The sequence below is a fragment of the Mesoplodon mirus genome (genome assembly GCF_964341445.2).
Source record: "Mesoplodon mirus genome assembly, chromosome: 19".
Lineage (NCBI taxonomy): Eukaryota > Metazoa > Chordata > Mammalia > Artiodactyla > Ziphiidae > Mesoplodon > Mesoplodon mirus.
In genome coordinates, this window is record NC_138995.1 from 31,291,144 (window position 1) to 31,316,551 (window position 25,408).

The window sequence follows — 25,408 nt, forward strand, 5'->3', positions numbered from 1 at the left end:
CTGAAAACTTTGGGGGTTTTTTGGTTCTTCTTTCTCTAATTGCTTTAGGTGTAACGTTTGGTTGTTTATTTGAGTTGTTTCTTGACACAGGACTGTATTGCTATAAATTTCCCTCTGAGAATTGCTCTTGCTGCATCCCATAGGTTTGGGGTCATCATGTTTTCATTGTCATTTGTTTCTAGGTATTTTTTGATTTCCTCTTTGATTTCTTCAACGATCTCTTTGTTATTTAGTAGCATATAGTTTAGCCTCCATGTGTTTGTATTTTTTACAGATTTTTTCCTGTAATCAATATCAAGTCTTATAGAGCTGTGGTTGGAAAAGACACTTGATACGATTTCAATTTTCTTAAACTTATCAAGGCTTGATTTGTGACCCAAGATATGGTCTACCCTAGAGGAAGTTCCATGAGTACTTAAGAAGAAAGTGTATTCTGTTGTTCTTGCATGGAAGGTCCGATAAATATCAATTAAGTCCATCTTGTGTGATGTGTCATTTAAAGCTTGTGTTTCCTTTTCATTTTCATTTTGGATGATCTGTCCATTGGTGAAAGTGCGCTGTTAGGGTCCCCTACTATTATTGTGTTACTGTCGATTTCCCCTTTTATGGCGGTTAGCATTTGCCTTGTGTATTGAGGTGCTTCTATGTTGGGTGTATAAATATTTACAACTGTTATATCTTCTTCTTGGATTGATCCCTTGATCATTATGTAGTATCCTTTTTTGTCTCTTATAATAGTCTGTATTTTAAAGTCTACTTTGTCTGATATGAGAATTGCTACTCCAGCTTTCTTCTGATTTCCATTTGCATGGAATATCTTTTTCCATCCCCTCACTTTCAGTCTGTATGTGTCCCTAGGACTGAAGTGGATCTCTTGTAGATAGCATATATACAGGTCTTGTGTTTGTATTCATTCAACCAGTCTATGTCTTTTGGTTGGAACATTTAATCCATTTACATTTAAGGAAATTATCGATATATATGTTCCTATTACCATTTTCCTAATTGTTTGGGTTCATTATTGTAGGTCTTTTCCTTCTCTTGTGTTTCCTGCCTAGAGAAGTTCCTTTAGCATTTGTTGTAAAGCTGGTTTCGTGGTGCTGAATTCTCTTACCTTTTGCTTGTCTGTAAAGGTTTTAATTTCTCTATCAAATCTGAATGAGATCCTTGCTGGGTACAGTAATTTTGGTTGTAGGTTTTTCCCTTTCATCACTTTAAATATGTCCTGACACACCCTTCTTGCCTGCAGAGTTTCTGCTTAGAAATCAGCTGTTAACCTTAAGGGGATTCCCTTGTATGTTATTTGTTGCTTGCTGTTTTTAATATTTTTTGTTTGTATTTAATTTTTTATAATTTGATTAACATGTGTCTTGGTGACTTTCTCCTTGGATTTATCCTGTATGCGACTCTGTGCTTCCTGGATCTGTTTGACTATATCCTTTCCCATATTAGGGAAGCTTTCAAGTATAATCTATTGAAATATTTTCCCAGTCCCTTTCTTTTTCTCTTCTTCTTCTGGGACCCCTATAGTTCGAATGTTGGTACATTTAATGTTGCCCCAGAGGTCTCTGAGGTCTCTGAGACTGTCCTCAATTCTTTTCATTCTTTATTCTTTATTCTGCTCTGTGGTAGTTATTTCCAGTATTTTATCTTCCAGGTCACTTATCGATTCTTTTGCCTCATTTTTTCTGCTACTGATCCCTTCTAACGAATTTTAAATTTCATTTACTGTGTTGGTCATCATTGTTTGTTTGCTCTTTAGTTCCTCTAGATCCTTGTTAAACGTTTCTTGTATTTTTTCCATTCTATTTTTAAGACTTTGAATCATCTTTACTATCATTACTCTGAATTCTCTTTCAGGTAGACTGCCTATTTCCTCCTCATTTGTTTGGTCTGGTGGGTTTTTACTTTGCTCCTTCATCTGCTGTTTATTTCTCTGTCTTCTCATGTTGCTTAACTTACTGCGTTTGGGGCCTCCTTTTCACAGGCTGCAGGTTCGTAATTCCCATTGTTTTTGGTGTCTGCCCCCAGTGGGTAAGGTTGGTTCAGTGGGTTGTGTAGGCTTCCTGGTGGAGGGGACTGGTGCCTGTGTTCTGGTGGATGAGGCTGGATCTTCTTTCTGGTGGGCAGGACTGTGTCCGGTGGTGTGTTTTGGGGTTTCTGTGAACTTATGATTTTAGGTAGCCTCTCTGCTAATGGCTGGGGTTGTTTTCCTGTCTTGCTAGTTGTTTGGCATGGGGTGTCCAGCACTTTACCTTGTTGGTCGTTGAGTGGAGCTGGGTGTTAGCGTTGAGATGGAGATCTCTGGGAGAGCTTTCGCCGTTTGATATTATGTGGGGCCGGGAGGTGTCTGGTGGACCGATGTCCTGAACTTGGCTCTCCCACCTACAAGTCTTAGGCTGACACCCAGCCAGAGCACCAAGACCCTGTCAGCCACATGGCTCTTACATGAGTCCTTGGCACATAGAAAGCACTTGATAACTGTGAACTAATACTGCTTTAACTGTAATTACAGGGACAAGCTGGGGGAGCGATTCATCTTCCTGCTAGTGTTGAATGGTCTCCTGCAGAGGTGGGGGTTGGCTGTGGCTCATCATGGGGACAAAGACACTGGCAGCAGAAGTTCTGTGAAGTACTCACTGGCGTGAGCTCTCCCAGAGTCTGCCATTAGTCCCACCAAAGAGCTCTACCTCACGGTTTAAATGTGCCATATGCATGTTAAGTGTTCCTTAACTGCTAGGGAAAGGAATACAATAAGGTGCATGTACTCCTATTGTTGATTTCTGCTTTTAGAGATTCAGTTCATGTGCTATCTCTTGCATAAAGCCTCTAACTTCCGCAGGCTAGATCATCCATTCAAAATAGATTTTAAATCTATTTGGATTTAAATATTCACAGTATTCACAATGTGCCAACAATGGCAATAGTAAGACAGACATATCCTTGCTCTTTTGAAGAGGTATCTGCAAAACCTCTTCAATACTGTGATGAGTGCTGTGACAGGGCACTCTGGGTATGTGCTTTACCCAGACACGAGAGGACAGGGATGCTGAGTTGATGTTGGCTGAGCAGTAAGAGAGGGAAAATGAAAGAAAATGGGAAAGAGAATGTTCCTGCAAGAATGCAAAGGCCTGGAGGCATTAGTAACCAAGGTATATTTGACAAATGCAGATCTAAAGTTCAGAAGAGAGATGTGGGCTAGAATTAGGTTTGGAAGTCATCAGTGTGGAAATATAAATGGATGCTGCAGAAAAGATGTGAACACCCAAGAGTAAGTGACGCGAGGGCCTATGTGAACACATTTAAGAGACAGGTAGAAGAGAAGGCTGAAAATGAAAAGTGGCAAGCAGAAAGCTAAAAAGAAAATCTACAGGAGAATGGTATCACAGACACATTCTAATAATATGGAAGTGGTCAATAAAGGTAAATAAGATAAACATTATGATATATCCATCAAATTTAGCAGTGAGAATGTGGGTGAAGAACTTCTTAAAGTAGGTGGTGGAGTGAGGGGGTAAAAGCTGAATTGTAGTGGAATGTACAGTGAATGCGAGAAAAGAAAAAGAGGTCAGCAAATACAGATACTTCTTTAAAAAAGATTGGCTGTGAAACCAAGGAGAGTAATAATATGGTAGTCTGAGGAGAACTGGGTGCAAAAGTGGTGTGTGTGTGCATGCGCATGTGTGTGTGTGTTGAGAGAGATGTAAGTATCTTAAAATCCAAATGAGAAGTCAGAGAGGGAAAGAATAATGAAAGAGGATAATTCATAGATCACAGTACAGTTCCTGGGAAATCACAAGGAGATTGAATGCAGTCAGACCAAGGAAAAAGAGGAGCCAGTTAGTCAACAAATATTTACTGGGTGTTACTATTTCTCAGATTCTAGGGGCTGGGAACACAATGATCAATAAGACAGATAGCATACTTCACCTTCAACCAGCTTAAATTGTAATGATAGGGGAAATACAATTTAAAAAATAAATATAATTTTTAATACTAGTAGGCAACATGAATGAGATAAAATAAGGTTAAGTAATAGTGGGTAACTGGTAGGCTGCTTTAGCTAGGGTGGGCAGGGAAGGCCTATCTGAAGAGATGAAACTTAAGCTGAGACCTGCATGATATGAAGGGGCAGTTCTGTGGAAGATTAGGGGAAAGAATATTTGTACTAGGGGGAACAGCACAGAATGAGCCTGACATGTTGGAGGAACATTGTGGATGAGGGACAGAATGGAGGAAGAGGTCCCAGAGTTATGTAGGGCACTGTAGGATTGGGCTTTATTCTAAGAGAAATGAGAAACAACTGGAAGGTTTTAAGAAGTGCCTTGGCCTGATTTTTGCTTTAGAAAGATCACTCTGGCTGCTGTGTGAAGGTCCAACTGTAGAGAGGCAAAATAAGAGGCAAAGATGGGAAATCCCTGGTGGTCCAGTAGTGGTTAGGACTCTGTTCTTCCACTGCAGGGGGCCTGGGTTTGATCCCTCGTCCGGGAACTAAGATCTTGTATGCTGCGTAGCGCAGCCAAAAAAATACTCAACAACTCTTGAAAAAGAAGAGGCAAAGAGACTCACTTAGGAGGCCACTGAAAAAGTCTAAACACGAGATAATGGTGGCTTGGACCAGGGAGTTAGCAGAGGAGAGAGTGAAAAGTGTTCAGGTTTGGCATATACTTTGTCAAGCTAACAAGTCTTCCTGTAGGGTTTGAGGGGAAGAGAAGAATCAAGAATGATACCAGAGCAACTGGGTGGTACATTTAGTAGGATGGAGAAGGCTTGTATGTGGGAAGGTGGGGAGGAAAGAATAGGAGATAGATTTGGGAGATACACGGGAAGTTTGAGCTGTTAATTAGATTTTTCAAGTGGAAATGTTTAGAGGCAGCTAACTCAGAGCTTAAAGCTGAGGGGAAACATCTGGGATGAATATGTAAATCTGACTGTCATCTGTGTATAGATCATATTTAGTATGACGAGGTTGCATGAGTTTACCGAAAGGGAAAGTACAGATAAAAAAGAAAGCTGAGGACACACGTCTTGGTCAATCCAACATCTAGAGGTCTATTAGAGGAGTAAGAGCTAGCAAAGGAAAATGGAAAGGAAATACCAACGTGGAAAAAAGGACAACCAGGTGGGTGTAGCAGCAAGGATGCCTACCGAAGACATCACTTCAAGAAGGGAGAAGTAGAATAAGTTTAGAGACTGATCTCATGGTAGGTTATTAGTGGCCTGATTAAAAATCATTTCAGCGGGAGAGTGGAGATGAAAGATTAATTGGAATAGATTCAAGAGAAGATGCAAGGTAAAGAAGTAGAGACTGTCAACACAGACAACTCTTTATTTTCATGAAGGGGAGTGGAGAAATGGAGTCGTAGGATGTATGTATGATACATGATATTAAGGAATGTATATATGCCAAGAGAATGATTCAGAAGGCGATTACAGGCGTAAAGTCCTTAAAAGGTAAGAAACAAGTTCCAAGCATAAGGGTTGCTCTTAGGAGGAGGAGGATTTCTACTGCATCCTAAGGGAAGGAATAAATAGGGGGACACATACGACATAAGAGAACTGAAGGTAGCTCTTGTCTGATTGTTTCTGTTTTCTCTGTGAAATATATGGCAAAGCCATTATTGGAGGGTGATGCTGGTGGGACAGGAAGATGGCTTGAGGAGAGAGGTGTGGAATGGTCCTCTTGAAGAGTAGGTAAGTGAACATCCTAGTCATGGTGGTTAAACAGCTTACTTGTGTTTAATTTTGCTTGAGATCAATGCTCATAAATTTGAAGTTAGTCATTCGGCAGGGTTTGTGTGATTTTCTCCAGCCATGTTCAACTGCTTAGGTATAGGCAAGGGGTAAAACGATTTTTTGGTTTAACATGAGTTGGGGTTGCGCCACGAATGTAGAACAGAGGGGAAAGCAGGCAAAGAATCTCAGTTAGTGAGTACAGTGCTGGACTACAGAATGAAGGTTTATAATGAGGAAAGTGGGGCATGAAGGTGGAGATGGATAAGATGGGGGACATCGTGATGAAATTAGAGAATTAGAGTGAAAAGTACCCAAGTTAAGTGAGTCTGAAGGAAATAAGTGACAGCTGAAATGCAGATTGAAGAGGTAATGCTGTTACTGGTGATAGTAAGATTAAGTATACGATTGTGTGCGTGTGTGGCTGTGGTGGAGAGGAAAGAAGAAGATTGTAGATAAAGGTCAAGGAACTGAGAGACTAAGGTGCTGGATGGATCATATAAGGACGTAAAAGTCAGTCACTGCAGTAAGAGGGAGGAAGGTTAAGTTTTAGATTTGGTAGCAGGAAGCTATTACTAATGCTGATGTTATTATTCTTATGACAACTTTCAGTGACAGAGCCAATGATGAGATTAATAGACGAAAGGCAACAAAATGGCAAGGGTCACTCTAAGTTCGGTAGATTTTTCTTCCTGTGAATTTCACTGAATAAGCATTCACTTAATATACAATTTTCTACTCATTTAACTTTTGCCTCATTATGTTGTTGAAAAATAAACATGCTATTTAATTTACCTTGCATCAACTCCGTCAAACACTTTCTGACACTCATTTCCAATGACTTCTTGCTTTAGATAATACAGCATTCTTACACGAAGCAAAACTCTAAAAATGAGGGGAAAAAAAATCAAAAGACACAAAGACATTAATCAGTAAAGAATATTCATCCATGGGGTTAAAATTAGAAAAGAATTTGTATACAAAATTTTTATAATAAAATAATAATAATTACTTCTGATTAAATAAACCTCTTACTATCATATATATAAAATAGGTTTCTTCAAAATCTTTACAATCATCATTATTTAATATCCAAGTAAGATATAATGAGATCACTTGGAGGCCAGTTTTTTTTTCTCTCTCTGCTGGTGAAAAGTGACGCAAGAGGTACCATGATTTGCTGAAGGATACCCTGATAAGAATAAGATTAGGATTGGTCCTAGACCACACTGTCTCTGTACTCAAAATCAGCATGCTTTACGGCTGTTAATAAATTCAGAAGTAAACTTGCAATGGGTTGTGTTAAAAATACCCTACTACCTACTTATTACAGTGGTGTTTTATATGTTTTTTGTAGCCTTCATCTTGAAGTAGCTGCTCAGGATTGTATTTTCGAAGCCATTCTGCTTTTTGTATATCAAATGAGCTTGTTTGAGTCTTTACTTTCTTCCCTTTTCGACCTCTGGGTACAGGGGCTGACAGGCCTGTTAAAATGAGAAGGACAAATGAAATCAGGGATAATTTGTATAAAGACGTTCAATTTGAAACATTTTTTTAATGGAAGAAATTTCTGGAGACTTTCAGATGCCTGTGTAGGCTATACAGAGATCTTTGAAATATTAATGGTAACAATATAAACTCAATCACAATATAAGTCCACGATACCACACACATATTAACACAATTTCTGCCAACCACCCAATTTCATATCTCCAATTAATCATTCTGATTACCTCTATGTTGCAAAACATTTTTTTTCCAAATGTAAAAACTGAAAGATCAAACCTTTCCCTCTGCTTTACTTTTTGCTTCCTTAGTTACAAAAACACAAGTTGTGGCCTCTTGATTTTCAAAACTGATTGTTACTAATAACATGGATTAGGTTTTGTGGGGTTCCTGTTTAAGAGAGCTAAATTCATTTGATTTCTTTGACATTTTCGTTGTGAAATATGTCAAAAATAAAAAAAGTATTCCCACTCTTAATCTTAACATATTCCATATTTGGTCAGTTTTAAAAAAATATTTATTTATTTATTTATGGCTGTGCTGGGTCTTCGTTTCTGTGCGAGGGCTTTCTCTAGTTGTGGCAAGCGGGGGCCACTCTTCTTCGTGGTGCGGGGGCCACTCTTCATCGCGGTGCGTGGGCCTCTCACTGTCGCGGCCTCTCTTGTTGCAGAGCACAGGCTCCAGATGCGCAGGCTCAGTAGTTGTGGCTCACGGGCCCAGTTGCTCCACGGCATGTGGGATCTTCCCAGACCAGGGCTCGAACCCGTGTCCCCTGCATTGGCAGGCAGATTCCCAACCACTGTGCCACCAGGGAAGCCCTGGTCAGTTTTTTATTAAAGGAAATAATACATAAAGTCCAATTCACTCCTTCCTTCCCAGAGATAGTCACTACCCTGAATTTGATTTTCATTTCATACACGTTTATACTTGTGTGTTGGAAAAATGTTCAGTATTTAAGCTTTCATTACATTATACATGCAATTCTGTAACTTATTTATTATTTTTATTTTTTTCTGAGATTTATAAATACTTGCTGATTCATGGAGGCTCTAATTCATCCATTTTAACTTCTGTGTAAAAATCTATTCTATGACTATATCACCTGCTTATTATTCTTCAACGATGCTGGAGTTGTTTCACTTACAAGTTTTCACAATTACAAATAATACAGTTGCGATTCTTCCTTTCTTGTCTCATATCTTTCCCCTGCCATATTCTACCAGCTAGGAGTTTTATCACAATGGTAAATAGAAGCACTACGTAGGTTTGTCCCCTTTTTCCTTAGGATTTTTGCCTTTATATTTTGATACTATTTTGTTCAGTGCATACAAGTTCATATTTATTATAACTTCTTTTATGGATTAGTCTTTTTTATTATGTAGTATCCCTTTTTAATCTCAATTAATGCTTCCATCTTAAATTGCACTTTAGTCTATGTTAATAATGCTCTGTATTCTAGTCCTCCTGACCCTTGCTGGTTTGGAAACTAAACAGTGCATATTTAAAAATATATATTGAAACTTTCCTAATAAAATATGGAGATGTTTTATATTTTTAAATTTCTCCCTACCATAATTTCCTCAGATTCATCATTTAACCCTATTTACTTTTTCATGTAACTGCATGTTAACTTTTACATGTTAATTTGTAATTTTTAAGAGGTCTGTGCCTTGAATGTTTCTACAGTATTTTAGTCTTTTTTCAAAATCATAGTATATCTGAAGTATCTTTGCAGATATTAATGATATTTTAAAAAACGTTGTCTTCTCCTTTCATAGTCTTTGTTTCCTACAAGTTCATTTTAGTGGTTTCTTTTTAGTCTCTCTCTCATGTTGGAGACGTTCCTCAGATGCCTGATGCCCTTGGTTATTTGCTCATATTTAAGAATGACAGAAAAGTTGATAGGCAGGCTGAATGAGTGGAGCTGACTGTTGACTCTTTGAAGGGTAATCCGGCTGGCTTTTTCCTGTCATTATCTTTAGGTTTTGGTCTGGTCATATTCACCAAGGACAATTCCTTAGTTTTCTTCCTTGAGTATGACACTGTCCAGTATACATATTCATTTAACAGCCATTTAGTAGCTCCATGTTGCAAATACCAATGAAATGCAGACATTCTCTATTTTATCTTCTCCAGAGAATAAACATTCAGTCGGTCTTCACCATGGCTACATGGAGTTGAAAAGGGTATTTAGGGATATGATCCCCCTTTTAAACAACTTTTAATCAAAGCCCCTGTCCTTTATATCCACTCTCAGAGGTCACGGATGTCACAAACTCCTGAAACTTTTAGATAATCTATGAAGCAAATCGGTTGGTTGTTGCCCTTCCCTACTGTTGACCTAAGATTCAGCTCTCTCTGGTTTGTTAAGTTAGTCATCACTAATCTAGTGTTTCTAGGTCCCAAAATTCCTTTTCCATTCTCTCTACTTTTAAGGGTTTATCCTTATTTATTTTTAAATTATGGAATTAAGCATATACAAAAATAGATGGAATAATATGATGGATCACTGGATCCTATCATCCAACTTCATTAATTATCAATTCATAGCCAATTTGGCTTCATCTATATCCTGTTTGTTCCCCAACCTCCAACACTATTTTGAAATAAATCGAAGACAACCACCACTTCATTAATAAATGTCTGAGTATCTTTTAACATATGTAAAATATAAGGCTTCCTTAAAAACAAAACAAAAATCTACAATACCATCATCAGCCCTAAGAAATGCAATAACACGTACTTAATATTTAGTATTTAAATTTACAATTATCTAATAAAGATAAAAGACAAATTTCTCCTGGGCTGTTTGTTTCAATCAGGATCCAAATAAGGCCCACACACTGCAACTGGCTGACGACTCATAAACTTCTTTCAGGTTAAAGCAGGGTTTTCAATCTTGGCACTGTTGCTATTTTGAGCTGCACAGTTTTTCACTGTAGGGGCAGTCTGTGCTCTTGTGGCCTCTACAAACTAGATGCCATTAACATGCTCAAAGCTGTGACAAGCCAGGGTGGGAGCAACATTGGGGCACAAGATCATGTCTGGTTGTGAACCAATGGTTTATAGATACCCTCCCCATTTCCTCCCCTTCTACTATTTATTTGTTAAACTAAAATTTATACCTGTATAATTTATAAAGCTTAATGCCTTGAATTTTTTCCCTTTATTGACATGTAAGTTGGGTTTCAAGGACGAGTGAAATTATATTTGTGTGAATCTTCCATCTTTACCAGAAATCAGCTCTTCACATTAATAATTTCATTGCCTCCTATTAAGATAGACCTCCAGTGATCACCCTAATCTAAACTAGGTGCTTTCTGTTGTCCTCAATCTCAGTACTTAGTTTATTTACTTCACAGTACTCATCATAATCTATAATTATTTAGGTAATTTATCTGCTTTCTTATTATGTCTGTCTGCCTGACCAGAATGTAAGGTTCATGAGCTCAGGGATCTTGTCTGTGTTGTTCCTTCTCATCTTCCCAGTACTTTGCACAAGAAGTGCAGAACAGGCACTTTAACAGGTATTTGTTGATTAAATAGAATAAAATTGTAACACCAATTTAAGGGCATAGTAATCTTTTTATCTTTATAGAAAATTCAATTATTTTATGCAAAAAAGAATGTTCATAGGGTTATGGAGCAAATCCTAGTAGGGTTATGGAGCAAATGCTACTTGTATATACCTCTGATGGGACTATAAATGGACACAGCCACGTTTGACAGCAAATTAAAATAGTTATAACAATTTTAAATGTATATACCACAGTGTGCCAAATTTTAATATACATACTAATTGCTGAGGAACTTGTTAAAATGTAGATTCTGATGTAGTAAGTCTGAGGTCTAAGATTCTGCATTTCTAAGAAGCTCCTGGGAGATGCTGATACTGTTAACACACAGACCACATTTTAGGTCCTAAGGACGTATATATGCTGCACCTCAACAATTCAATTTCTTGATATTTACTTTAGTAGAAGATTTATTCCTGTGCACAAGGAGGAACGTAAAAGGATCTTCACTAAAACCTGTTTTTCAATTATCTAAAATTGGAAATATCCTAAATGCCCATCATCAAAGGAGATGCTAAATGAATTAAGAAATATCCATACTATGGACTACTAAGGAGTTTAAAAAATAAAATAGATCTACATGAATACAGATGGGATGACCTCTAAGACATACTATTGGGTCAACAACTTGTAAACAAATACATGTTTGATAACAGTATATAAAGCCCAACCAAACTGATAACACTGGTCTTTTCCAACATGGAACTTGAATTGAGAGTGAAGCTTAAGGGTTCTTTACCATTACCTGAAATGTTGCAATATTTTATGGGGTACTATGTTAAGTGCTACTTACATAACTAAAACTAAATTTAAAAAGGAAATAAAAGAATGTTCTTACCTAGATGATTTTGTAGCTCTCGTGTCTGCCCATCTTCAGTTGGAGTAATGAGATCCCATATGAAGCCTTTAATTTTCTCATCTCCTCGGTAGTGAACAAGGCAATAAGCTAAGAGGGCTCGACAAATTATTTCCACATCGTGCTCATTTAGCTGCCTTTTAAAACGGCCGTGAGATAGAATCTCTCTCCATCGGCCCCACCTAGTTAAAAAAAGGTATATTTATATTAAGATTGGGTGAAATTCTAGAGAAAACATAACTCATGGATAAAAGGCCTGAAACCTGCAAAAAACCCACTTTGTCACTGATAGGATTTACCTACTAAAGTTTTTTCCCCCATAGAATAAACTGCAGAGTCATGGTATAGTAATTTCTAGTATATTTTATTCAATAATGGATAAAAACATTATCCATTTTGTGTTACTGAATATGCAAATCTAAGAACAACAAGGAGTTTGATATTAGCAATTCATTTATAATATTAAAATTTAAAGGTATCTCATCAATTGCTATTAAGTATATGTTAAATATATAAATGCATGGTACTTAAAAAATACATTTTATTAATTCTAACAAGATAAAAAGTATATTAGAATATAGTATATGTTTCCCGTAAATTTGTACACCAGACTACTAACAGTAAACATTAAAAAATAATATTTTACCCATAAACTAGTAGATTTTTCTCTACTCTAAAGCATTCAGTTCTTCCATAGCCATTCGAACGCTCACAGGGTCTCCGGAGTTTGGGCTTTTCATCTCCTTCACTTTCCGCTTCAGATAATTCAGCCAATTCATCTTTTGTGGCACTGAAGGGTCTTGTTTGCTTCCTAATTCTTGGAGTGTCAATAACCAAGCTGTTCTGTAAAATTTAACAGCTATTACTTGAAGGTCCTTTTATTATTTTGCTTATAACAGTATTTTACATTTCAAACCGTACAAACAATAAAATAATTTTATAAAGCCAGAACAAAGAAATTACTAACAGTTCCATTGACCTACCAAATCAACATAAAATTTTTATATTCCTTTAAAATCCTTATTACCATTTGTCATAATTTCATATTACAATCATAGGATAAAAAAATTTGGTATATGGCTTTATTATTAATATGAAAGTTACTATACTGTGCTTCTACAACAACCATAAACTATATTTTAAACTGAATTTATGCATAATTTTCTTTACCTAATTCATAATGTAATTTGAATTAATACAAATAGATTGTTTAAAATTTTTTTAATATATGATGCTAAAAGGTATATCTTTGTAATCTAAGTTTATCCTAAAGATAAGTCCAAAGGAAGTGAAATATCCAGAAATGGAAATATTGGTCAAAGGGCATAATTATTTTATGGATCTAGAATCATGTTTCAGTGCTTTCCAAAAGACTTACACTAATCTACAACAAGCCAAGTAATAAGTATATGAACCTCACTATGTTCAATGCAGTTTAATTCATTCAAAACAACATAAGTTGACAAACTTTTATCTTTATTGAGCAACTTCTCTAAGTTAGGCACTATGTTATGGACTATGACTAAGATAGCTTTCTGCTCATGAGAAATTCACAGTCTTGAGGCTCAGTTTAATGTGTAAACAAATAAATGCTATTCAGGATGCAATATTTTATAAGATGGGTGCCAAAAAAGTCAGAAAGATTTACAAAGTAGTGATACTAGAAAGAGATCTTCAAGAATGAGAAGTAGTTTGCTAGGCATCCAAGGAGGAGATGGCATTATAAGTGAAGAAAACAGTAATGGACCTGAAAAGGTATTCTATGTTCAAGTCCTAGAGCAGGAGAGGGTAAACGCTAGGAGGGGAAGCGGGGACCAGATCACGTAGGTTCTGCTGTCCCACAGTAGTATGAACACAGTGCACTGAACTTAAAGGGGTACATAATGTTAATAGGTCTTAATACTGGTGACATTAACCTTCTCTATTAAGTTTTTCCACTGTAAACTTACTAGTTCTCCTTTTGTAATTAATAAATATTTTGAAAGATATACTTTGAAGATACATAAAAATTCTGTTTCTCCTTAAATTCTACACACTAATTTTAGAATTCATCAATGGGGTGGATTAATTGAGATTTTCTGTTTCTCTTATTCCTTCTACATTTATTAGTTGGCACCTTCTATATAAGAAAGAGTTGATAAGGACCTACTGTGTAACACAGGGAACTATACTCAGTATTTTGTAATAAGCTTAAAAGAATCTGAAAAAAAATTATGTATTTATAACAAACACTTTGTTGTACACCTGAAACTAAAACATCGCAAATCAACCTACTTCAATAAAAATAATTACTTAATTAAAAAAAAGAAAGAGTTGTCCCTTTCCCTGGTCCCAACCTAAAAAAAAACCAACCATAATTGTATTTTCTCTTGAGTAAATTTTCAAGTGTTTTTTGCCCATAATCTTTTTTTTTTTTTTTTTTTTTGCGGTACGCAGGCCTCTCACTGCTGTGGCCTCTCCCGCTGCGGAGCACAGGCTCCGGATGCGCAGGCTCAGCGGCCATGGCTCACGGGCCCAGCCACTCCGCGGCATGTGGGATCTTCCCGGACCGGGGCACGAACCCGTGTCCACTGCATCGGCAGGTGGACTCTCAACCACTGTGCCACCAGGGAAGCCCTGCCCATAATCTTTTAAGGTTTTGATTTATTTCTACTTGTGATCAATTTACATTAGCTTTTATATAATAAAAATATTAACTTTCATATATACTTCTGCTACAAATAGTCACCAGCAGTCTGATCGCAATTTTATTTTTCCATTACATAATTTTTAGTCATATATTTGAATATGCCAATTATTTCCTTTGTGGTTTGTTTCTAATTTAGAATGCTTTCCCACCAAATATTTGATAAAATAGAAATCTATTTTTACTATTTCATGCTTTGTTTCAAAAATAATTTTTTATCACAAATTGGAGTTTACTTGGTATAGAGTATATTATTAAAATGTTCCCCCAATGCTAACTCAAATTCTAATCATGATTATTAAATAATCCCTTTTTCTCTAATGCTATTTCTTTATTTACATCCTATAATTTGATCTTCTCCTATTCTTATTCTATTCTTTGCTCTGTATACATTTCTCTCAGTATCATGGTTCCTTTATAATATGTTAATATGCTTTTATGTTTTAACATATAGTAAGTAATGCCAGTCTGTCTTCATGGTACTTCTTGTCAGAAAATTATAAAATTTTTGAAGAGTACAAATTAGAAAACATAACTGCAAAGTACTACATGACTATATGCTTATATAAATTTATTTATAAAATCCATAACTCCTTAGGATAATCTATAAGGCCCCATTGATATGAGTCATACCTATCACCTCTGACCTAACCTGTCACCACTCTCACTACCCCCTTCATTCTGACACAATGCCATTTCTATTTCTGGGACACTGTAAGCTTATTTCAAACAATGTCTCACTGCCATTCCCTCTAACTTGAAAGCGTTTATCTCATGTCTTTACACTGTTGGCTGGTTCTCATCATTCAAGTCTCAGAACAGATGTCCCCTCAGAGTGACCTCCCTTGACCACTTTCCCTAATGCTATCTCCACTCCTCCAGGCATTCTCTACCATCTTACCATTTTATTTTCTTCAGTCTCAGAAATTATCTTATATATTTGTTTACTTACCCACCAGAATTTGAAAGCTCTATTGAAGCAGTGCTTCATCTGTCTTGTTCATTTTAGCCCTAATGTGAGAATGGTACTTGGCTCACACTGTGCTCTAGTTGGATCCAGCACAAATGTACGAGTGTCTGTGTATTACCATTATAATACTTTTGAAAAATCATAAACAAATATCACATTGTAAGTATTGTTCTATTTCTTTTCTTTTCTTTTTTTTTTTTTGGTGGTACACGGGCCTCTCCCATTGCGAAGCACAGGCTCTGGACACGCAGGCCCAGCGGCCATGGCTCACGGGCCTAGCCGCTCCGCGGCATGTGGGATCTTCCCAGACCAGGGCACGAACCCGTGTCCCCTGCATCGGCAGGCGGACTCTCAACCACTGCGCCACCAGGGAAGCCTTCTCTCTTTTTAAAGTTAACTGTCTTGTCTTAGAGCTCTATGTGAGTACATAGGGATCTACACGATTATTTTTACTTACTGCGTTAGACAGTATAAAAGTACCAATTAGTTTCTAATTTTTTTCTAAAATGAAAAATGTTGCGATGTACATCACTGTACTACATTATCATTGTACATGTGTGATTTTTGCTGTAAGACGGATTCCTAAAAGTGGATTTAATATTGTTGAGTATTTATTTTTCCAGGGGAATTTTAGATTTTGTCTGGTTATATGAACAAATTATTAACATTTTGATTGGGGCTGCATTTCTACGTTTATTAACGCAACCTAAAAATGTTTAAAATATGTAGTTTTTCTTCCCAATTGACAAATCTCACAATTAAGTTTGGTAATTCACTTTACTGAAATCATATACGTCCAGTAGGTGTTCCCCTAAGTGTTCTAAATCTTTTTTTCTACTACGAAGTAGACTTCCTCTTCCATATATTTTTCTACTGCTGTTAGTACTGATATTTAAGAAGGCTAAAGAGCATATTTATCTTCTATCAGTTAATTCACTAATTCATCTATTAATTTTATAGTGGTTTGCAAATTCCATTGACTTTTTAAGGTATATAAACATGCCAATATGAAAATAGTAATATTTTAATAAATATCTCTTTCTACTTTACTTTTTTATAATGTTTCATACAGAATTATACATATTTCCAAAATATATAAAATAATAATTATTATTGGGCAGTGGCATTATTCCTCCTTGTAAAGTTTTACATCTTATAAGGTTATTGATTAAAATAGATCCCACGTATCAATGCTTAATATAAATTTCTTTTAATCATTTAGCAGTTATTTTGGAAGTAGGTAAGGCTCACAAACATTGATTCCTATAAATTATTAGACAGGTAGGTGTCTTTTGAAGTGAACAATTATGTTATTATCAGTTCCATGAATTCTGTGCTAGCTTTTTGGCCCTTTCTTCCTTAACTCCGAGGGATGTTATAAAAGAAAGTTTAAAAATGCCACTTTCTTTATTTTTTAATTTCATAATATTTACTAAGCATAGCTAGATCTATGAACGTAAGTAGGACTGGATCTTAAATTTTTTATAGTTCTTTGTCAGATTTTGAAGATGGCACTTTCTTGACTGCTTTTTTTTCTCCTTTTGTATTTGACTAGATCATTATTAATGGTATCTGACACCAAAATGACAAAAAAAAGTTAAAAAGCGAAATAAAAGTAATCCATTATTTGAAGACATTTTAAAAATTAAAAAACATATTATAATTTTAAGAACATAAATACCCTCCAAAATTAAGCTTTACCTGTATTACAACCTATCATGACAAATATCAGAAGAATTAAACAGAAGCAGTGCCTGACTCAATGTTATCATTCTACAGCCCTGTATCAATTTATTTATGCAGATAAATTTATTTCAGTAAGTACACAGAGGAACACCTTAAAATATTATAATAATATTACCAAAGTATTCCCACAGGTGATATTTTTAATGGGAAATAAATACTTACTCTACCACTGATGGCATCTATATCTATTTCTGCCTTTTTCGCCCATTTTTGCCAGAAGTTGGGATCATCTAAGGAAATATCTGTTCGATTTCCAGATGCCACAAAACTTGCCTGAAATACATAATGGTAGTTTTTCAAAATGTTTTGAAACTTAGAGGAAAAATCTATCAAAGTATATCTAAAACGTTATCTCTTCACATTTAGTGTGGATAGAATTTGAATTCAACATATACACACATACACTCACAGTACGTTTCAAACTACAACGGTCTGAAACATAGCACAGCATCTGCTTAAGGCAAAAGGCTTAATACCAACACAGGCTGGAGTTTTAGGAGCAAAATTAAAGAAGTTATTATTGTTGTTTCACTTTTAAAATTTGGGTAAGCAGGGATCAAATTTTTTTGGTCAAAAAACCATACAGGATACAAAATTGCATTTTAGAAATACTACACAACAACCCAGCAATCCCACTACTGGGCATATACCCTGAGAAAACCATAATTCAAAAAGAGTCATGTACCACAATGTTCACTGAAGCTCTATTTATAATAGCCAGCACATGGAAGCAACCTAAGTGTCCATCGACAGGTGAATGGATAAAGAAGATGTGGCATATATATACAATGGAATATTACTCAGCCATAAAAAGAAACGAAATTGAGTTATGTAGTGAGGTGGATGGACCTAGAGTCTGTCATACAGAGTGAAGTAAGTCAGAAAGAGAAAAACAAATACCATATGCTGAGACATATATATGGAATCTAAAAAAAAAATGATTCTGAAGAACCTAGGGGCAGGACAGGAATACAGACGCAGATGTAGAGAATGGACTTGAGGACATGGGGAGGGGGAAGGGTAAGCTGGGACGAAGTGAGAGAGTGGCATGGACATATATACACTACCAAATGTAAAATCAATAGCTAGTGGGAAGCAGCTGCATAGCACAGGGAGATCACTCGGTGCTTTGTGACCACATAGAGGGGTGGGATAGGGAGGGTAGGAGGGAGATGCAAGAGGGAGGAGATATGGGGATATATGTATATGTGTACCTGATTCACTTTTTTATAAAGCAGAAACTAACATACCATTGTAAAGCAATTATACTCTGATAAAGATGTTAAAAAAAAAAAAAGAAAGGAAATACTACACGAATAGGGACTTCCCAGGTGGTCCAGTGGTTACGACTCCGCACTCCCAATGCAGGGGGCCTGGGTTCAATCCATGGTGGGGCAACTAAGATCCCACATACCGCAGCTAAGCTCGTGCACTGCAACTACTGAGCCCGCACGCTTTAGAGCCCTCACGTCACAACTAGAGAAGCCCATGTGCCGCAACTAGAGAGCCTGTGTGCTACAATGAAGACCCAGTGTAGCCAAAATAAATAATTTAATTAAAAAAAAAAGAAATACTACATGAATATTAAGAAATTAGGTTACATGAAGAATTTCAAACCTATTTGCCCTAGACAGTTCATTTTCTGGTACTCTCCTACTTTATTTCCATCCCATCTTTACATAGATATGTCTCCTAAAAAATGCAATACAGAATATGAGAAATACAGAAAAAGGAGTCACCGCCTATCTTTATTTATTTATTTATTTTTTTGCGGTACGTGGGCCTCTCACTGTTGTGGCCTCTCCCATTGCGGAGCACAGGCTCCGGACACGCAGGCTCAGCGGCCATGGCTCATGGGCCCAGCTGCTCTGTGGCACGTGGGATCCTCCCGGACTGGGGCACGAACCCGTGTCCCCCACATTGGCAGGCAGACCCTCAACCACTGCGCCACCAGGGAAGTCCCCTGCCTATCTTTATTTTAAAAACTCTTTTCCTTACAAAAAAAATACTGCATAAGCATTGTAAAAACTTAAGAAATTACAGAGGAATAAAAGAAAATATAAATGATTTATTTTCTTAAACGTTGCAGAAATTATAAAATCTTTTCATTGGACCTAATTTTAGATATTACAGTCCAACACTGTGATTCCTAAATAACCATTATTTGCAACTTAAGTTCCTAAAAATAGATATGCTGCTTCAAAGAAAATTTATCAAAGTGCTTTAAAAAAATGAAATACAGAGTGAAGATATATAATGCTTTAGCAAAAGGGCTTGAAAAATGCATGCTAAACTTCTATAAGGATAAATGGAAGGAGCTTCCAGGTGTCCACTCCTCTGGTGAGATGGAGTCGGGAGATGCTCTCTTCAGCTCCTTGCCTGGGTGGGGAAGTCAGGCTGTAGGGCCGGCAGAAATCTTTGTTTGAGGGCCCCACCTAATTCCCCAGTCAGAGTGTTGCAGCTGAGCGGAGCGGCTGCTTGGGACTACTGCTCGGGTGCTGCAGAAAGCCTTCTTGGAATCTGACATGTAATCACTTTGGGACCGTTGGCCAGCTGCTCCTAATCTGGCCACATGAAGGCTCAGACTGTTCCAGTCTCTGAACTGAAGAGAACCAACACTATCAGCATTATCTCTCACCACCATGAATGCAAGGAATTTCAATGAAGAGTATAAGGAGGACATATACAAATCCCAGACTGGCATGTGCAAGTTCTGAGGAATGGTGGAAAAACCCAATGTATCTGGGTGACCTTTGGAGACAGCTGAGACAGAGCTACAACAGGGCAGTGGCTGACACCCAACTCATAGCCCAGTTTTGTCAGCCATGTGGCTGACAAGGTCTTGGTTGTCCAGCCGCTCCAAGTGGCTGTCAGGCCTCAGCCTCTGAGGTGGGAGAGCTGAATTCAGGGCACTGGTCCAGCAGAGGCCTCCCGGCCCCACGTAATATCAATTGGCGAGAGCTCTCCCAGAGATCTCCATCTAAACGCTAAAACCCAGCTCCACTCAACGACCAGCAAGGTAAAGTGCTGGAGAACCCATGCCAAACAACTAGCAAAACAGGAACACAACCCCACCCATTAGCAGAGAGGTGGCCTAAAGTCATAATAAGCTCACAGACACCCCAAAACACACCATTGGACACAGTCCTGCCCACCAGGAAGAAAAGATCCAGCCTCATCAACCAGAACACAGGCACCAGTCCCCTCCACCAGGAAGCCTACACAACCCACTGAACCAACCTTACCCACTGGGGGCAGACAACAAAAACAACGGGAACTATGAACCTGCAGGCTGTGAAAAGGAGACCCCAAACGCAGTTAAGCAAAATGAGAAGACAGAGAAATAAACAGCAGATGAAGGAGCAAAGTAAAAACCGACCAGACCAAACAAATGAGGAGGAAATAGGCAGTCTACCTGAAAAAGAATTCAGAGTAATGATAGTAAAGATGATCCAACGTCTTGGAAATAGAATGGAGAAAATATGAGAAACGTTTAACAAGGACCTAGAAAAACTAAAGAGCAAACAAACAGTAATAAACAACAAAATAAATTAAAAATTCTCTAGAAGGGAACAATAGCAGAATAACTGAGGCAGAAGAACAGGTAAGTGACTGCGAAGATAAAATAGTGTAAATAACTACCACAAAGCGGAAAAAAGAAAAGAGAGTGAAAAAAATTCAGGACAGTCTCAGAGACCTCTGGGACAACATTAAACGCACCAACATTTGAATTATAGGGGTCCCAGGAGAAGAAGAGAAAAAGGGACTGAGAAAATATTTGAAGAGATTATACATGAAAGCTTCCCTAACATGGGAAAGGAAATAGTCAATCAAGTCCAGGAAGCAGAGTCCCATATGGGCTAAATCCAAGGAGAAACATGCCAAGACACATATTAATCAAACTATAAAAAATTAAATACAAAGAAAAAATATTAAAAGCAGCAAGTGAAAAGCAACAAATAACATACAAGGGAATCCCCATAAAGTTAACAGCTTACCTTACAGCAGAAACTCTGCAAGCCAGAAGGGTGTGGCAGGACATAATTAAAGTGATGAAAGGGAAAAACCTACAACTAAGATTACTCTACCCAGCAAGGATCTCATTCAGATTCGACGGAGAAATTAAAACCTTTAGAGACAAATAAGAATTCAGCACCACGAAACCAGCTTTACAACAAATGCTAAAGGAACTTCTCTAGGCAGGAAAACAAAGGAGAAGGGAAAGACCTATAATAACAAACCCAAAACAATTAAGAAAATGGTAATAGGAACATAAATATCAATAATTTCCTTAAATGTATATGGATTAAATGCTCCAACCAAAGGACAGACTGGCTGAATGGATACAAAAACAAGACCTGTATGTGTGCTGTCTACAAGAGACCCACCTAAGACCTAGGGACACATACAGACTGAAAGTGAGGGGATGGAAAAAGATATTCCATGCAAATGGAAACCAAAAGAAAGTTGGAGTAGCAATTCTCTTATCAGACAAAATAGAATTTAAAATAAAGACTATTACAAGAGACAAAGAAACACACTACCTAATGATCAAGGGATTAATCCAAGAAGAAGATATAACAATTGTAAATATTTATGTACCCAATACAGGAGCACCTCAGTACATAAGGCAAATGTTAACAGCCATAAAAGAGGAAATTGACAGCAACACAGTAATAGTAGGGGACCTTTAACACTCCACTTTCACCAATGGACAGATCATCCAAACTGAAAATAAGTAAGGAAACACAAGCTTTAAATGATACATTAAACAAGATGGACTTAAATGCTAATTAGAGGACGCTCCATCCAAAAACAACAGAATACACTTTCCTCTCAAGTGCTCATGGAACATTTTCCAGGATAGATCATACCTTGGGTCACAAATCAAGCCTTAGTAAATTTAAGAAAACTGAAATCGTATCAAGTATCTATTCTGACCACACGCCATAAGACTAGATATAAATTACAGGAAAAAAAGTGTAAAAAACACAAACCCATAGAGGCTAAACAACACACTACTAAATAACCAAGAGATCACTGAAGAAATCAAAGAGGAAATCAAAATATACCTAGAAACAAGTGACAATGAAAACATGACGACCCAAAACCTATGGGATGCAGCAAAAGCAGTTCTAAGAGGGAAGTATATAGCAATACAATCCTACATTAAGAAACAAGAACCATCTCAAATAAACAACCTAACCTTATACCTAAAGCAATTAGAGAAAGAAGAATAAAACAACTCCAAAGTTAGCAGAAGGAAAGAAATCATAAAGATCAGAAATAAATGAAAAAGAAATGAAGGAAACGGTAGCAAAGATCAATAAAACTAAAAGCTGGTTCTTTGAGAAGATAAACAAAATTGATAAACCATTAGCCAGACTCATCAAGAAAAAAAGGGAGAAGACTCAGATCAATAGAATTAGAAATGAAAAAAGAGAAGTAACAACTGACACTGCTGAAATACAAAGGATCATCAGAGATTACTGCAAGTAACTATATGCCAATAAAATGGACAACTGAGAAGAAATGGACAAATTCTTAGAAAAGCACAACCTTCTGAGACTGAACAAGGAAAAAATAGGAAACATGAACAGACCAATCACAAGCACTGAAATTGAAACTGTGATTAAAAATCTTACAACAAAAGCCCAAGACCAGATGGCTTCACAGGCGAATTTGATCAAATATTAAGAGAAAAGTTAACACCTATTCTTCTTAAACTCTTCAAAAAAATAGCAGAGGGAGGAACACTCCCAAACTCATTCTACAAGGCCACCATCACCCTGATACCAAAACCAGACAAAGATGTCACAAAGAAAGAAAACTACAGGCCAATATCACTGATGAACATAGATGCCAAAATCTCAACAAAATATTAGCAAACAGAATCCAACAGCACATTAAAAGGATCATACAACCTGATCAAGTGGGGTTTATTCCAGGAAAGCAAGGATTCATCAATATATGCAAATCATCAATGTGATAAACCATATTAACAAACTGAAGGAGAAAAACCATATGATCATCTCAATAGATGCAGAAAAAGCTTTCGACAAAATTCAACACCCATTTATGATAAAAACCGTCCAGAAAATAGGCTTAGAGGGAACTTACCTCAACATAATAAAGGCCACGTATGACAAACCCACAGCCAACATCGTTCTCAATGGCAAAAAACTGAACCCATTTCCACTAAGATCAGGAACAAGACAAGGTTACCCACTCTCACCACTATCATTCAACATAGTTTTGGAAGTTTTTGCTAAAGCAACCACAGAAGAAAAAGAAATAAAAGGAATCCAAAATGGAAAAGAAGTAAAAGTGTCACTGTTTGCAGATGATATGATACTATACATAGAGAATCCTAAAAATGCGACCAGAAAACTACTAGAGCTAATCAATGAATTTGGTAAAGTAGCAGGATACAATATTAATGCACAGAAACCTCTTGCATTCCTACACACTAATGATGAAAAATCTGAAAGAGAAATTAAGGAAACACTCCCATTTACCACTGCAACAAAAAGAATAAAATATCTACGAATAAACCTACCTAAGGAGACAAAAGACCTGTAGGCAGAAAACTATAAGACACTGATGAAAAAAATTAAAGATGATACAAACACATGGAGAGATATACCATGTTCTTGGATTGGAAGAATCAACACTGTGAACATGACAATACTACCCAAAGCAATCTACAGATTCAATGCAATCCTGATCAAATTACCAATGGCATTTTTCACAGAAGTAGAACCAAAAATTTCACAATTTGTATGGAAACACAAAAGACCCCGAACAGCCAAAGCAATCTTGAGAAAGAGAAACTGAACTGGAGGAATCAGGCTCCCGGACTTCAGACTATACTACAAAGCTACAGTAATCAAGACAGTACGGTAGTGGCACAAAAACAGAAATACAGATCAGTGGAACAGGAGAGAAAGCCCAGAGATAAACCTACGCACATATAGTCACCTTATCTTTGATAAAGGAGGCAAGAATATACAATGGAGAAAAGATATCCTCTTCCTCAAGTGGTGCTTCGAAAACTGGACAGCTACATATAAAAGAATGAAATTAGAACACTACCTAACACCATACACAAAAATAAACTCAAAATGGATTAAAGACCTAAATGTAAGGCCAGACACTATCAAACTCTTAGAGGAAAACATAGGCACAACACTCTATGATATAAATTACAGCAAGATCCTTTCGACTCAACATCAAAAAAACAAAGCACCCAATCCAAAAATGGGCTGAAGACCTAAACAGACATTTCTCCAAAGAAGGTATACAGATTGCCAACAAACACATGAAAGGGTGCTCAGTATCACTAATCATTAGAGAAATGCAAATCAAAACTACAATCAGGTATCACCTCACACAGATCAGAATGGCCATTATCAAAAAATCTACAAACAATAAATGCTGGAGAGGGTGTGGAGAAAAGGGAACCCTCTTGCACTGTTGGTGGGAATGTACACTGATACAGCCACTATGGAGAAAATAGGTTCCTTAAAAAACTACAAATAGAACTACCATACGACCCAGCAATCCCACTATTGGGCATATACCCTGAGAAAACCATAATTCAAAAAGAGTCATGTACCACAGTGTACTGCAGCTCTATTTACAAAAGTCTGGACATGGAAGCACCCTAAGTGTCCACTGACAGATGAATGGATAAAGAAGATGTGGCACATATATACAAAGGGATATTACTAAGCCATAAAAAAATGAAACTGAGTTATTTGTAGTGAGGTAGATGGACCTAGAGTCTGTCATACAGAGTGAAGTCAGTCAGAAAGAGAAAAACAAATACTGTATGCTAACACATATATACGGAATCTGAAAAAAGAAGAAAAGAAAATGGCCATGAAGAACCTAGGGGCAAGATGGGAATAAAGACACAGATATACTAGAGAATGGACTTGAGGATACAGGGAGGTGGAAGGGTAAGCTGGGACGAAGTGAGAGAGTGGCATGGACATATATACACTACCACATGTAGAATGGATGGCTGGTGGGAAGCAGCTGCATATCATAGGCAGATCAGCTCAGTGCTTTGTGTGTGTGGTGGGATAGAGAGCATGGGAGGGAGATGCAAGAGGGAGGGGATATGGGGATACATGTATACGTATAGCTGATTCATTTTGTTATACAGCAGAAACTAATGCACCATTGTAGAGCAGTTATACTCCAATAAAGGTGTTAAAAAAAAGAATAAATGGAAGAATATGGCCATATAAAATGATTTTCAAAGGAGAATATAATTAGTGAATGGCTGTAGGATAATGTCTAATTATCTGGGATATAATGAAATGATA

General features: G+C 37.0%; 1 protein-coding gene across 16 annotated transcripts in view; it reads right to left on the bottom strand.

The window, feature by feature from the left end:
- The window catches only part of CHD9 (chromodomain helicase DNA binding protein 9), a 247,063-nt gene that overhangs the window by 39,931 nt on the left and 181,724 nt on the right, over positions 1-25,408 (bottom strand). For all 16 annotated transcript variants that reach the window (XM_082607931.1, XM_082607928.1, XM_082607932.1 and 13 more), the window contains 5 exons: positions 17,235-17,345; positions 12,317-12,513; positions 11,653-11,852; positions 7,058-7,217; positions 6,529-6,618 (listed from right to left, as the gene is read on the bottom strand). In XM_082607931.1, coding sequence (XP_082464057.1) covers positions 6,529-6,618; positions 7,058-7,217; positions 11,653-11,852; positions 12,317-12,513; positions 17,235-17,345 — 758 coding nt within the window. The remainder of the gene's footprint in view (positions 1-6,528; positions 6,619-7,057; positions 7,218-11,652; positions 11,853-12,316; positions 12,514-17,234; positions 17,346-25,408) is intronic.